The sequence below is a fragment of the Cyprinus carpio genome, chromosome A17 (genome assembly GCF_018340385.1).
Source record: "Cyprinus carpio isolate SPL01 chromosome A17, ASM1834038v1, whole genome shotgun sequence".
NCBI classification, from domain to species: domain Eukaryota; kingdom Metazoa; phylum Chordata; class Actinopteri; order Cypriniformes; family Cyprinidae; genus Cyprinus; species Cyprinus carpio.
The window spans coordinates 22,064,179-22,080,193 of record NC_056588.1 but is presented as its reverse complement, the minus strand read 5'-3'; the positions used below and the strand labels follow the sequence as shown (position 1 = coordinate 22,080,193).

The 16,015-nt window shown below is 37.5% G+C and overlaps 1 protein-coding gene across 1 annotated transcript in view; it reads left to right on the top strand.

Moving 5' to 3' along the window:
• The window catches only part of LOC109078231 (CAP-Gly domain-containing linker protein 4-like), a 54,482-nt gene extending 39,938 nt beyond the window's left edge, over window positions 1–14,544 (top strand). Inside the window, 4 exon segments of the mRNA XM_042774437.1 lie at window positions 8,849–8,972; window positions 11,407–11,471; window positions 11,623–11,698; window positions 13,195–14,544. Of these exon segments, the coding sequence (XP_042630371.1) occupies window positions 8,849–8,972; window positions 11,407–11,471; window positions 11,623–11,698; window positions 13,195–13,588 (659 nt within the window). The 3' untranslated portion in view covers window positions 13,589–14,544.
• Window positions 14,545–16,015: the final 1,471 nt, after the last annotated feature.

Below are 16,015 nucleotides of genomic sequence, written 5' to 3'. Positions count from 1 at the left end.
TAGTTATATTTTCATTACTAAAAAATATCAGATTACTCACTTGTCAAAATAATCAGATTACTTGATTAGCAAGTAAAAAAATAATAGCAAAATAATCATTAGTTAAGCACTAGATTAGTTAAAACATTTCAAAATTCAACTGCATTGTTTTACTCTTGTTTTACTCTTTGTGATTAAAAGACAAATATTTTGTCATTTGAAAATTTCTTCAATTATTTCATAAAATTCACAGTTTTACAGATTATATTATGAAATTTCAAATGAAGCATTGGTAGACTCGTGGCTTTAGCTACACTATGTTTCTAAACACATATCCACATCAACAATTTTGTAAAATACATGTAAAAAATATGTTTTTCACCTAGTTTTTGTTTTTATGTTTGAGTTTATGCTTTATTATCATAACAGCTGAGTAATTTTCAGTAAACTTTGAAGTGTCAGCTTTGTGAACATATGTTGATTATGTATCTAAGAAAGTCATGAGCAGAAACCTTTTTATTTTGGGTTTGAAAAAAAAAAAAAAGTAAGGGGTTAAAACATTGTCTTGTTCTAGTGAACCAAGTAAAGCATTTTGTCTCACTTTTGCCATGTATTGTATGTCCTTTCAGATGTTCATAATTTTCCAAGTGTATGCCATAGATTTCATTATTCAGGTCAGTCACATATTTTTGAAAAAAAAAAAAAAAAAAAATGTTTGAATAAGGAAAGCGATAACTTTGCCATAGTATCCTTTCAGATGTTAAAGGGGTCATATGATGTTGCTGAAAAGAACATTATTTTGTGTATTTGGTGTAATGAAATGTGTTTATGTGGTTTAAGGTTTAAAAAACACATTATTTTCCACATATTGTACATTATTGTTTCTCCTCTATGCCCCGCCTTTCTGAAACGCATTAATTTTTACAAAGCTCATCCTTCTGAAAAGCGAGGTGTGCTCTGATTTGCCAGCTATCCAGTGCATTGTGATTGGCCGAATGCCAAAAACGTGTGACAGAAATGTTAAGCCCCTTACATACTGTCATGCCTTGTCCCGGTCAGAACACCAGCGCGACAAGACAAAAACATTAAAACCATTATAAACGAGACATTTTTTGCATCCAGTGGGGACATAATTACTATAATGGTGTAACAATATATAAACACCATAATCACGGGAAGAAGGAGTGGGGAACCGGCGGACACTCAAATAAAACTTTAATAACCAAATTAAGATAAAACAGCGTGACAGCCCCTCACGGGCGACTGCCACGCACAAACAAAAACCAACCACAAAATAAAGCCCAGGACTGGTCCTCTCTCGTCCTTCACTGTCGTCGCTCCTCTTTTGTATCCTCCCAATCTCCTCCGTGGGACTTGAGACGGGTGAGTGGAGCAGGTGTCGCTCATTTCCCAATCACTCCACCGGCCTCGCTCCGTTCCCACGGCTCTCGGCCCCGTCCCACTCGTCACATACCCCAATCCCCTCGCACTGCCTTTTTACACTCCGTTGACCTCCACATCGCGGGTGGCCGGCACATAAAACGTCCCCGTCTCACTCCAGCCCACCGCGAGAAGAGCAAACCACAAGCACTACTGCTATGCCCTGCTCCATGGCAAATTCACTCCCAGCGTTTGGATCTTCAGCGCGTCCCTCCTTCCTCTCGGTTTCGGCACGTGTAACAACATAACTGTCCATAATCACGGGAAGCAGGCAGGCGGGAACCAAGGATCACTCAAATAAAACTTTAATGACAAAATAAACTGCAAACAGCGCGACAGCCCCTCAGGGGCGAACTGTTCGCACAAACAAAAACCATAACCCAAAAATAAAGCTCAGGCTGGTCCTCTCTCATCCTTCAGTCGTCGCTCCTCTTTTGTAGGCTCCCAAATCTCCTCCGTATTTTCCCCTTTCGCAACGGTGAGTGGAAACACACAGCATCATTCACAATCACATGGCAACGGCCCGGCTAGTTCCCAGCAACAATAAAGGCCCCGCATTTTTTTCTCGTCACTTGAACCTTTGACTGGTTTTATACACGTTGCGTTGCATCACAGTGCATAAACATAAAACCATGTCTGCATTTGTGAACAAGAAATAACAGGAGGACAAGCACTACTCTACATTGCTCAAAACTCACTCTTTTGAATTTGAGACTTTAATTCTTTGCATATGTAAACGGATCTTACAGGACTGTGAGTCAGAACAGCAGCTTGTAACTCCCAGGATCAGGGAAAAATTCCGTAAAATTGTCTGCACACATCAGAAATTTAGGTTGAAACTGTTCATGGAACATTGTTATAAATTCAACTTATTTGTACTGATTTTAGTTTTGTCCTCTATTTGGAAGGTTCAAACAAGTATTTTCGATAACGAAAACACATAACATCTTCACAACATGGCACCGGCGGTAGCAGCAACAATAAAGTTATGCCTTTTTTCTTTGCTTGAACATTTGAGTGGTGTTATGTAAGTCTTCCCACATAGTGACGTAGACTTGTGGGGGTTTGTTTAAACAAGGGGTTTTAGGAGGACGTTGACGAGTCTTAACTTTTACAAAGAATATCTCTTTAGGTTTGAGACTTTAGTCTTTGCAACCTTAGGGATCTTATCTATTTACAAACAGCTTGTAACACTCCAATGAGGGAAAATTGAAATTGTATCATATGACACCTTTAAACCCCTTCATTGCGTTATTTGAATGTGCTGCACTTTATTTGTACCATTTTGTTTTGTTAGTTTATTTATTAGAATTTGAAAGATAATAACAATATTGATTAATAAGTGAGATCTGATTTTAGTCCTTGAAAACCAAAAAAGTACTGCAATTCCTTGAATGTCCTGGAATTTTATTTTGCAGTATTTGTACAAACCCTGTTTAGGTTACCAGTTCTTGGACCATTTTAATGTTTTTGTTGTTGTTATTTGAACTGAACTGTAGTGTTCTGTAGTAAACTATCTTTGTATATTTCCTATTTTATATTAATTTCCTAGTATTTAATTTACCATTATTTCTTTTGAGCAAAACAATTTCGGGAATTTCATGTTTTAGATTGTGGGTCATCTTGTACCCTGTCAAGAACAAAACTAACCATCAAAACTTGATATCAAAAGCATCCTAAATGTTACGTGTGTTTGCACCATATTGTAGTGAGTAACCTTTTTGGTATTGCTGTTTCAATGTCCCACCATAATCTGTAGTCTGATCCTGTCAATGGCTAATGGCAATGACAGATACTTTACTAATTAGTTTCAAGGAAAATCATAAAGGAAAAATGCAGGAGAGGGGCGCCCCCCGTGTCGCATCCGGACACTAAATCCTCCAAGAAGACGATGAAGCGGCCCTGACACGGGCAACCCGGAGATGTGAGAGACTGCTCTTCAGGAGGTGGCGGAGACAGCGACACTCCTTGCCCTGGAGGAGGGCTTGGTGGGAAATCTTTTTATTTCTGTTCTGCCGTTGGCTCAATGGCCAGTGGTAACCACATTGTCAAAGAAAGAGCAGTTTCCCTTTCCTCTGGGTTGCTAGGCTCGTGGGTTGACAGTGAGCGACACACCGCTTCCTCACTCTCACCCATGACGACCCCTATCGCCAGTGGCCAAGAGGTCGCGGTTCGGAGACGCAACACCTCTCCACACATCTCTGGCCAGTCCCTACGGGGACACAGGGAGTTTTTGCTGGGATGCGTATTTTCATGTCTCGATACTTCCTCGTCACAGAGCGTTCTTACGGTTTGCGTTCGAGGGTCGGGCATGGCAGTAGAAGGTCCTCCCTTTCAGCTCTCCCTGTCCCCCCGTGTCTTCATGAAGCTTGCAGAGGGCACCCTTGCCCCACTATGGGAAGTGGGCATCAGGATCCTCAACTATCTTGACGACTGGCTCATTATGGCCCGGTCACAAGAGTTGTGCGATCACAGGGACTTCGTGCTTCGGCACCTCAGTCAGTTGGGGCTTCAGGTCAACCAAGAGAAAAGCAAGCTCTCCCCTGTGCAGAGAATCTCGTATCTCGGTATGGAGTTAGACTCGGTGAGTATGACGGCAAGTCTCACCAACAAACGTGCCCAGTCTGGTGCTGAACTGCCTGAGTTACCAGGCAGAACACTGGTACCACTGAAACATTTTCAGAGGCTCCTGGGGCATATGACATCTGCAGCCACAGTCATGCCGCTCGGGTTGCTTCATATGAGACTACTTCAGCACTGGTTACACTCCCGAGTCCCAGATGGGCATGGCGCCGCGGTACACATCATGTCACCATCACACCAATGTTTCACCGCCTATTCAGGCCCTGGTCGGACCTTGCTTTTCTAGGGGCTTTTCTTAGAACAAGTGTCCCGGCATGTCTTTGTCATGACAGATGCCTCCAATACGGGCTGTGGCACTACATGCAACGGGCAGGCAGCTTTGGGGTCCTGGACAGAACCTTGACTGCTTTGGCACATCAACTGTCTGGAGTTGCTGGCAGTGCATCTAGCCTTGCGAACGGTTCTGACCACTGCTGCTGGACAAGCACGTGACTGTTACATACATCAACCGACAGGGCGGTCTACGTTCATGTTTCATGTCTCAACTCGCCCGCCATCTCTTCCTCTGGAGTCAGACGCGGCTGGACTCCAGAGGGACCCCTTTGAGCTGCTTGATTCAGTCAAGCTGAAGTTCCTGTCTCTTAAGACAGCGCTCCTGATCGCGCTTCCATCAAGAGGGTCGGGGACCTCCAAGCATTTTCGGTAAGTGAAGTGTTCCTTGTGTTTGGGCCAGCCTACTCTCACGTTGTCCTGAGACCCCGACCTGGATACGTGCCCAAGGTTGCCACCACTCCCTTCTGAGACCAGGTGGTGAACCTGCAAGCGCTGCCCCCGGAGGAGGCAGATCCAGCCTTGGTGTTGCTGTGTCCCGTAAGAGCGCTATGCATATACGTGGACCGCACCCAGAGCTTCAGAAGCTCTGAGCAGCTCCTTGCCTGCTTTGGAGATCAGCAGAAAGGAAAGGTTGGCCCACTGGATAGTGGATGCCATCACCTTGGCCTACCAATCCCAAGGCGAGCCAATCCCCCTGGGGGTGAGAGCCCACTCCACTCGGAGTGTTGCCTCCTCCTGGGTGCTGGCACACGGCACCTCTCTGGCAGACATCTGTCGAGCTTTGGGCTGGGTGACACCTGTTTTATTAATTAGGTGTGCCCTCCAGTGTCACTGTTTTAGTAGGATCCTTTAACCCATGTTAAATGTTTGTGACAGTCCATGGCCACACCCCGCGCAGCGCTAGTGATACAGCCCACAGCTCATATTGTGAAGAGAAAAAATAGAAAATCTTTATTTTTCATTTATTCATATGATCATTTCTGATGTCACAATTTAGCAAAAGTAAAATAATAATAATAATAATAATAATAATAATAATAATAATAATAATAATAATAATAAGAGCAAATGGCAATTATCCATTTATGAAGTATATATATATATATATATATATAGTATATATATATATATATATATATATATATAAACCTTTGGTTTCATTCCTTTAGTCTCATTCTTCATTCATATGGTCTGAAAATGGAATTGTGAAGTTTTGTTAACGCGGGGATTCGCATGTGATAGTAAGTAACAGGAACAGCTCTGATAATGTAATTTCAGTCATACTTTGATATAGAACATGGTGATTTCAATGTATTTTTTTATATTACACCATACTTTAACCCAAACAGAATAATTAAAAAGTGTAAATGTGTAAATCTTCTATACATATTTTTGGTTCTTCATTTTCTTTTCTGACATACTCCAGTTCTTGTTAAAACACACTAGACTTGCTTATTGTGTGCATTTTTAGCACTTTTGTGTGAAATCATATTTAATTTGTTCATCAGTAGTGTGCTGTCACTTCAACTGAGCGTGAGCAGTGCAGCTAAAATTTTAGTAAGTTGCTCATGTGACACTCCTGCTTGATGCTCATTCGCAGCTCCTGCTCCCGGTGTGAATGCACTCATTTGTTAACATGCATGCCGAAAAATTAGGCACTGCGCAAGTGCCGCCCATGCTTGCGGTGTGAAACCGGCCTTAAATACGGGACAATTGACCTATCGGTAAGCCCCGCCCCCCTTAGTTACTGTTGTGAACTCGAACAAGCAAACAGAGTTGCTAGCTGTCTTACAATGACAACTGTCAGTGTGAAAACCTTGTCTCAAGATGTTTTTGGACAAAGAAGGACCACCATTCAAGTGAAAGTTAAATATGCCATAGAGGAATATATAAAAGACTTAATATGGTGGGTAACAAGTTAATAAATATGGTGGGTAACAAGTTTAATGTGGAAGTGAGGGTTTACAGATCACAATGCAAGCGGGAGAAGCCTCATGTTATGCTCATCATGATGGCAGTCACAGATAACAACATCCAGGATTCATGTACTGCAGGGTGAGATTAAATTAATTTACATATAACCAGTTTAATATGGAGAGGCACTGAAATGTAGACCTTTGTTTGTGTGTTTTTGACCTACACTGTGCATGACTATAGAACAGTTAGCTATTTCGGTTTGTACGTTAGCATTTCACTAACTTTAACTTTAGCTAGTTTTAGCCAGATATACCTTGCTGATGCACAAGATGACATTAACGTTCTGCTTGAGCAGATTAAAATGATAATTTAGTGAGAGTATGACAACCAGAAAATGAACTTTTTCATCTTCATTGGGACTGGGGTTGAATGCTTAGGGACATTTTGTGCCGTTTTGTTTGTGTTTAGGAAATGGAATAAAATAAATTCCATTGCACATCCTCTCAGGATACCTGGAATCAGTGTTACAAGTACACCAGGAACACCATTTTTGTAGCATAAACACCATCAAACCAATGAAAGATTTGGATCTTCCAATGTTTCTCTATGGCTCTTAAACTGATATTCAACTGTCATTGCCTCATCTGCGTTCAGGGGAGGGGCTTATGATAGGCTAATTCCGTAGTATATGAACGGTTGGTAACCCTAGTTCCAGGTCTCTTTGTCTGCTTTGTTTTAGGGTCAGATTATCCAGATGAAAACTTGAGGGGTGTCAAAAAAAATAAAAAAATTATTAAATCGGGGCATGAAATAAATAAATAAATGTTTGAATGAATGTGGATAAAGAGTAGCTAGAATTCAAGTACAGTTGTGCTTCAGTGGTGCGTTATCACTTTTACGGCCACTGTGGAATGAGACACACAGGTTTTAATATTTGAAGCCAGGCAAACAACTCAATATACTATTTATTATTTCTTGGAAACTTCAACTTTCATCATTGATTTGTTTTTTTTTTTTATTGAATAAGCCACTGTGCCATTGTACACATGAGCTGACATATCACTGTATTTACTGTTGTGGCTTGTGTTTTTATACTTATACAATTTATCCGCAAAGTTAAATACATTATTTAATAAAATGTGATTAAATAATTGTGCCTGAATGCTGCAGGTTTATGGTTTGGGAAACTAGAGTAGCTGAACTGTTGGCATAAAAAGCTTAAATGCTCGCTCCTGTCGTCTAATTAATGAGCATCGAGTGCTGTTGAACTCAGCTCTGAGGTTTGTGTTTAGAGCATTTTCATGCATCAGGCAGTGAAGCAATTTCAACAAATCAAAAGCTGAACAACAGATTTGGAGAGATTCTACGATAACAACCGGCTGGATGTACATTATTCCTTACATATTATACACATGATACAAGCATGTATCATGTTGTTTAAATAAAACGTAGCAACAAATCAGAAAATATATTTTTAGATGCCTTGATAAAAGCTTTGCATGCTTTCTCGCATTCTATTAAGTATCTTATTAATATTTGCATTTATTAATATTTGTTAATGTTATTGAATACAATTACAATTGTTCATTGTTTGTGCAAGTAATGTTTACCAGGTACAAAATTTGATTAATATATTATTATTATTATTATTATTATTATTATTATTATTATTATTATTATTATTATATGGTGAAATTAACATGAACCAAGATTATTAAATGCTATAAAAGTTCAAATGAAATATTTTTGTAAAGTATTACCATATAATCTAATGTTTTAATTAATATTCAGATATTATATACATCATATTATATACACATTTTCTGAATATACAACTTTTCAAAAATTCTAAGTCATTTAAAGTCCTAAAATTGCTCATCTCAGTATATGCAATGTCAATTCTGAGGGGATTCAAATCCAACAATTAAAATAAACAAATATAATATATTTATTTTTATATCTATGCATACTTATGAAAAAATTACAATTGTGCAGTACACAATACCATGAAAATCCAGCTATATTTCAGTGCAACAAGGTTTTTTTTTTTAAGTTGTCAAATGGGGAATGCTGTGTAGGACTTTGAAATGCCCCGCTTTACATTGAAAACCAATATCTTATTACCAAATTATTACCAAATTACATCATCACAAATCAATTACATTTCAGTCATATAACACTGTAAGCACTTCAGTCCCCTTCTAAGTGTAACCACCTTTGCCCTTCTATAATGAAACACATGTAGCACATGTTGTGAAGCTTAATAATATTTTTTATTTTTTTTTCCATCTTCCTCTCAATGTACCATTTTCATCTGCTATTCGTACATTCATAGAGTAATGCTCACCCTGTGTTTTGTGCTTTGTTTACTTAAAAGCAACTGTATGTTTGTACTTGCATCACAAAGCATTACAAAGCTTTTTGGAAGGAATAACTGGATTTACTCAAATCGCAGGATTTGGTATTCGTTTTTTAGGCTCGTGCTGTACTGAGAAATGACAGATTGGAGATTATTTACCCAATCTCAGGTCGGCAAGAAAATCACTACATTTCTCAAAATGTGTCTGCTTGTACAATGTGTGCGTGTCCCTGACAGGATTTTGGTTGGGGATTGAGCTGGACAAGCCGAGCGGAAAGAATGACGGATCAGTTGGAGGAGTACGATACTTCAGCTGTCCTCCTAAACACGGAGTCTTCGCCCCACCCTCACGAGTTCAGAGGCAAGTGTGCCGTCTTACTTTTGGTGTCTTGCTGACTTTTAGTAGGATTATTTCTAGCCGACTGTGTCTTTGATTGTTGGACGGACATTTCGACCTTTCTGTACAGAAGAATTATTAAGATTGTGCATCGACATTTGCAAGCAATTTCTGCATGAGGGACGTAACGGCCCCCACTGAAAGTAACTGCCCTGCCCTTGTCCTCAAAAGACATTTTAAATTCGATCCCAAGCTGCGATCTCAGATAAAATTACTGGACTTTATTTGCATAATCAGCATTTTTTTTTTAAATAATGTATCAGCACTATATAAATATGATGTGCCCTCTTATTTATTTATTTATTTATTTATTTTGCAAGAAACACACTTTTAACTTTATGACTGAACTTTTGGGTGGCATGTTCGCACATACTATTGCTATTGTTACTTTTAAAAGCAATTAGACCTCTTTTCACGTCTACAACCACAAACACCCTAGCAATCACATATCATGCTAAAAACTGCTCAGAGTACCTTAGCAACTGCGTAGAAATTCCCTTACATGCAGAAGAAAGTCACATTTTCTTTATGAAACATAGTTTGACCTTTTCTTCTTTTTTTTGACAGGAAGATATTAGGAAAGGAATTACTTCCCTTTTACTTCCTTTTGATTAAAATCAAGCCTCTTTTTCTTTTACTCAATTTATTTTTCTACAGTCAGTATTCCATTATGGCTCTAATCCTTCCCATCACCATCGGTCTGTCCTCCATTTGTCCCTCTGTACCTTTTATGGCTTTATTCCCCTGATGGTAATTCCACAAATGATCAATGTTTGTATCTTCTCCATCTGTCATGAATCAGATATTCTTAATTCAGAACCATTTACCTAAGCCATACTCCTCTCTTTCTTTCTCGTTGTATTTCTGTAAAGCGGCTGACTGACTGATAAGCACATTGTTCTAGAAGCTTTCTTTCGTTCTGCCTTCTTAATTAACCCTTGGGGCAACCACAGCTGAACCAAGAGAGATTTCAACCGCTGCCTTTAACACACTTTTTTTTTCGTTTTGTCAGAGGCATTTTAAGTCAATCTCAAATCAGAATGAATGCTATTTACTTTCTTAATGCATGTTCCTGGTCTTACAGGAATTTACCAGCCGAAAATGAACATTCTCTCATCATTTACTTACCCTAATGCCGTACAAGATGACTTTATTCTGTCGAACACAAACCATTAAAAAAAAAAAGAAAAAAAAAAAAAAAGAATCCATCTCTTTGAGTCCATGTAATGCAAGAAGTTTGGGAGCTCAAAGTTGAGTTCATCTGAAGAAAGAAAGTCATGAGGTGGAGTAAATTATGAGAGAAATTTAAGGCCCATTCACGCCAAGAATGCTAACTCTTAATTTTACAATAACTGTATTAGCATCCACATCAACACACAATAGTGTAATTGGCTAATTCCAATTATATCGTTCTTCTGTGTAGTTACTGTTATAGTTGTGATGTAGACCTATTCTCTTAGAATTAGAAGGCTTATTAAAACTTAAATAACAAAGTAAAAATTTCCTTTTTGGCTCACGTCATCTTGGCTGTGGAGCGGAGAATATATTGTTAACAGTTATTGTAATGTTATTGTAGTTTTAGGCTAATTTTGTGGTCAGTGCAGCATTTCTAATGTTGTGTCTCTCTTAATGTTAGTTAAAGGTTACAGGAGTAATAGCAAATAATGGTACATTTAAAAAGAAGCATAACTATTAAGATATGCTGAGATGCTTTCAAGCCCCTATAAACACTTTGTTTATAGTAATTTACTATGTAATTGTAAATAGTTAATTTCAAATGGTCATACTTTAAATTGTGAACATACCAGAGTACCATGCTGAAGTAGACCACATCCTCTTAAAAAAAAAAAAGCCTCCTCAATGGGTGCCGCCAGTCAAGTCAATGTGTGATGCTGGCAGGACTAGTCTTCAACAATTACTGCAAAATTCTATTTAAGTCTGGCACTGTTCTGGTACGGAACGGCCACAATTCACTATCCAATCACCTCCTAATAGACTATTTCAGTCTGAAATGCATCGCATTATGGAAGTAAAATGGGTTTCGAGTGCCATTTCATGTTGACTTCAAAGATGTTCATTTCAAAGATTTTACCAGTCCACTGGAGTATCAATCAGTATTTTTTATTTCTTTTTTTCTGTCCTAACGTGTAAATGTTTGTGGTTTTGTTCCTCCGTACATATTTACATGTCAAATTGTTTATGACAATTTTGACAAGCATTTGTCAAAATAAACCCATGTGACTGTCACTGTTTTGAAGTGATAAATTTGTTGTTTGACAGTTAACAGAGTATACGCAAGGGTAAAATAATGCGTTTTGACAGTTTTCTGGCAGAGCATCAGTTGTAAAAGTGCAGTGGAAGAAGTAATACTGAACATTCACTTTGTTTTAACTAGCAGGATTCATGGCTCAGTGGACTGTCTATCAGAGCTGTCCTCGTCTCGGATGAACTGTTCCTTCACAGGTGAGCCATTCCGTTGTCTGCTGTCTGATTCCCTCTCCTCTGTCAAATCTTTTAAGACTGAAGACAGTTTAGACATTCCTTTTTCAAATAAAACTGTGGATGTTTAGATATTTGGTCACTTTTCAGTGGATGTTTGTGTTTTGGTCAAAAGGAATTCGACGCACTCTCAGCACTTCCTCAGCAATCGCCACGCAGAGAGAACAAAGCCGCAAAAGTCAAGCAAGCAGGTGGGAATAATGTTTATTATGTCATCATTTTCTGACCTCATTTTCATGATTGATTTTTTGCGATAATTGGCAACACCAGCTGCAGGATAGCCAGGTCTTATTAGACCAAAATCTAAAGAAGCCTAAATCTCAATAATTTCGAAACAGGCACTTTCTGGTCTATTCTCTGCTAAATCTCTCCATATAAAACCGAACTAAAACACTTATTTGAACTGATATACTAACTAATATACTACTACTACGACTTAAAAAGATTAAATATATAATAAGCAGAGATGTATACATTAATTAGCATTAATTAGTGATGCACCAAAATTAATTTTTACTTAAAATCTGAAACCGAAATTAAAGTTTTCATTTAGCCAAAACCAAAACTTAAAATAAAGTTTATTTAATAATCACTTATCAAATAAATTTAATAATCAACACACTAATTTTAGTAATCATTACAGATTAAAAAAAAATGTATATAAAAATTTAAATTGCACATAAGTTAGCATTTATATAAACATTTTTAGTGATAGTTTTTTTTTTTTTTTTTTTTTTTTTAATGGAAGGCCATTTACGCCAATTGCAATTGCGACCTTTTATGTCATATTTCTGACTTTTTTTTTTTTTACTGATGCAATGACTTTTCTCAGAATTGTCAGATATAAACTTGCAAATACAAGTTATGAAGTCCAATTCAGGGAGGGAAAAAAAAAAAAAGCTATTTTCTAACAATTGCGCATTTTTGTTTCACAAGTCTGACTTTATAACTCACAATTAAGAAAAAAAGTCAGAATTGCAAGTTTAGATCTCGCAGTTCTGACTTTATTTCTCAGAATTGCAACTACATATCAGGCAATTCTGACTTTATAAATCACAATTATGAGAATTTTTTTTTTTTTTTTTTTTTTTATTTAGTGGTGGAAACAAGTTTCCATTGTTTTAACTCCAATTCATTATTGAAATATAAACTTTTAAACAATGACAGTAATAAAAACTGTAACTAGAAGTACAGAAAAGCTGTGGTCAGTTTTTGTATGCTACATGCTGCCTCTTGAACTTGAACGACCTGTCATTTCATATTAAAGAGTGCCAAAACCACTTTCATTTGAATTTCATTATAAAATGAACAGAATTTAATCGCTCAGACTGTTTGAAAAGTAACAAAGCACAAAGCTTATTGCGATTTTTGGATGGTAGTTGCGCTATAAGTACGTATCAGCTGAAATCAGCTTAGCTTAAAAAATCTTGGTTTATCAAAATAAAAATTGATTAAAAACTAGAAATCGATATTGCCAGCCCAGTCTTAGCTGGTCCACACAGCCAACTAGTTTACTTATCCACAGACACAGTCTAAACACAGCAACAGAGAAGCACTAATATTAAATATAATATAATATAATAATACTAATATTTTCAGTTGCTAGAATTTTGGCGCATTAGTAGTATTAATCAGTTCCTTTTATCCCATTCACAAATTCTCTTAGTCTTGTGTTGTCGCCTCTCAGGAACCGTTCCAGTAATTTGCGGCGACGCTGGAGCAAAGTCAGCGCTGGCTGGGGTACATCAAGGGCAAACAGCAGTGCTGGCCCAGGGCCTAACCAAGTGGGTGGCACCACCAGTTCCTCTGGCTCAGATGGCACTGTCAAACTCCACCTGGGCATGCAGGTCTTGCTAATTAGTGCCAATGAGATGGGCACCATCCACTACATTGGCACAGCTGACTTTGCCCCTGGCCTCTGGCTAGGCCTCGAGCTGCGAATCCCAAAAGAAAAAAACGCTGGTTCTGTTGGCAGCCGACGCTACTTCAGCTGTCGTCCTGGCCATGGGGTTCTGGTGCGACCCAGCAGGGTCACGTACCGCGGTATCAACGGAGCCAAGCTGGTGGATGAAATCAGCTGAGACTGACTCATGCCGAAACATGGGCTTCCCATCTCTCCAGCCATCTAGCTTTCGGTTCATTTTGTTACCATGGGTTTTTTTCTGATATTTCAGCCAACCTGTGGAGACAATTTCTTTCTAACTGCACTAAGGCTCATATGTTCACAGCTATTAAACGGTTTACTACATTTTCTTAAACTAACTGAATATTGTGTGGGAATGAATATTCCATTGTAATTATTCTTCTGAGGTTATAATTTTAGCTGGAGCTTTGAATTCAGATGCTTCTGATGAAGTAAACAGTAGCAGTCTCTGAGCACTTTAATAAATGTGGGTGAAGACAATGACTGGATTGAAGAAGTTCAGACAATTTAATAACTTTAATAACTGTGATTATATCAGCTCCTCAAATCCCCTCAGAAGTTATCTCACTAGAATGAAGAATCGCTTACAGTTTGTCTACTCTTGTCAGCAGGTGTGAGTCCCTTAAGAACATGCCACTTACATTCAGACATTACAAGATTACATTCTTGTAATCTTTTATTTTGATGTGAGAGTGGTTGCGAGTAAATAATAAGCACTTTAATACTATCATAATGCAAGATCTAATCAGCTCAGAGAATCAAAACTTGATTGTACTTGATTGTTCCACAGATGATATAGCAGTTGTTGCTGCTGACAGACCTAATCAGGTTCTTGTTTCCCTTGTAATAAAGATTTACTCTTGACTGAAAGATCCCTGATAGAAGTCAGTTTTATGAAGTCATTCAAAGACGATACACAAACTAAACAATGAAGGCTAAATCAGCATCTGAAGATCTACAGTTAATATTCGGTTTAAACCCATATCAGAAGCATATTTGTTGATATGTGACTCCATTATAATGAACCAGTTAGTATTTTTCATACTTTGGAGAACATAGAGGCAAAGTCAGCATTTTCTATATTTATATTAGATAAAAAAAAAAAATCCTAATGAGAAGAGACTATAAAATACTATTAATATAATAATAATAATATAATTAATATTATTTTATTTTCACATTTTTTGTGTTTAATTGAGGTTTAACTTATTGATTTGCTTGTTCTCCATTGCATTCATTTTAAAATTCCTTTTTAAATTCTTAATTCAACAATGTCTAGGATGTTTACAGTCAGTGTAAATGCAGGAATTATAGATGAATGATTCCTCAATGATCATATCATTTTGCACTAATGAGGAAATTATTATGTTGTGACATTTATTGGGTATCAGAAAATCCTTAAGAGAAATACATCAGGGTGAATTTAAATGTAGTATTTTAGTAGAAACAAATTTGAAATATGAAATGTAATCCAAATTTGTCAACCAATTCCAATAAAAGAGTTCTAATATTTTATTTGTTCTTTTTTTTCTGCCTCACCTTCACCCATCCTACATCAGGATTTATTTTATAATACACACATTCAAGCATACTATTTATAATGTACATTTACACAGTTGCGATTTTCCCAATCACATTAACTATTCTGATGCATGTTGGAAATGTTTTGTAAAGCATACAAAAAGTATGTAACAGTTGACATGAATGAATCAGTTTCAGAGCCATTTGATTGACAAAGTTATTTCAGAGTTTTTTTTTTTTTTTTTTTTTTTTTATCTGATGCTGTGCATTTTTGCCATCTCAGAATTGAGCATGTTCATCTGCATGTATTTATTTAGTAATTGAATTAATTTATTGAATGATGAAACCAACCCCAAAGCTTGAAGCATTTGGTTTCGAGTTTAGATAATTTACCAACCTGTACATGCAGTTTGTTGACAACATAGTGAACTCATGAGTCAGCATGTTCAATATATCCTTTTTACATGCTTACATAATCAACACAAGGTATTATTTTTGAAAATCATTTTGCAACAACTAGTTTAAATTTGTGTACATAAATTCTTAAGCTGTTCACACTGAATCTGCATGAAATCACAATCACAACCTATCAGAAAACCAATGAGGTTTCATGATCGGCAGTGCTACACACCATGATGCTGCTGAAATAAAAACTAGGCTTTTGACAAAATATCTGTTTATGGTGGCTGGTTGGGAAAATATTCAGAATTTCTAAGGGAATATCACATTGTGACTACGGGCAGCCATCTGCTCCATGTTTACTCGATGTTGTAAATTCAAGCGAATGCTCAGTGTGCTGGACTCATATTTATGGAAACAGCTTGAGACGATTTGTGACATGCTGAATTAGTATCCATTCGAAAATGGGTGGACCGTGGCCATGAAAGAACCCACATGGTCAGCATGAAAGCTTAGGTATGCCATGATATTTACGCTGGCTCAAATGTTTTTAATAGGCCTAATTTATGAGATAGACACATCCCCAAGACATTAGACAGAATGGATCAATGGGTTTCTGCTGTTGATGGCAGATTCTGATCCTGCCATCTGCATGTCAAAGCAG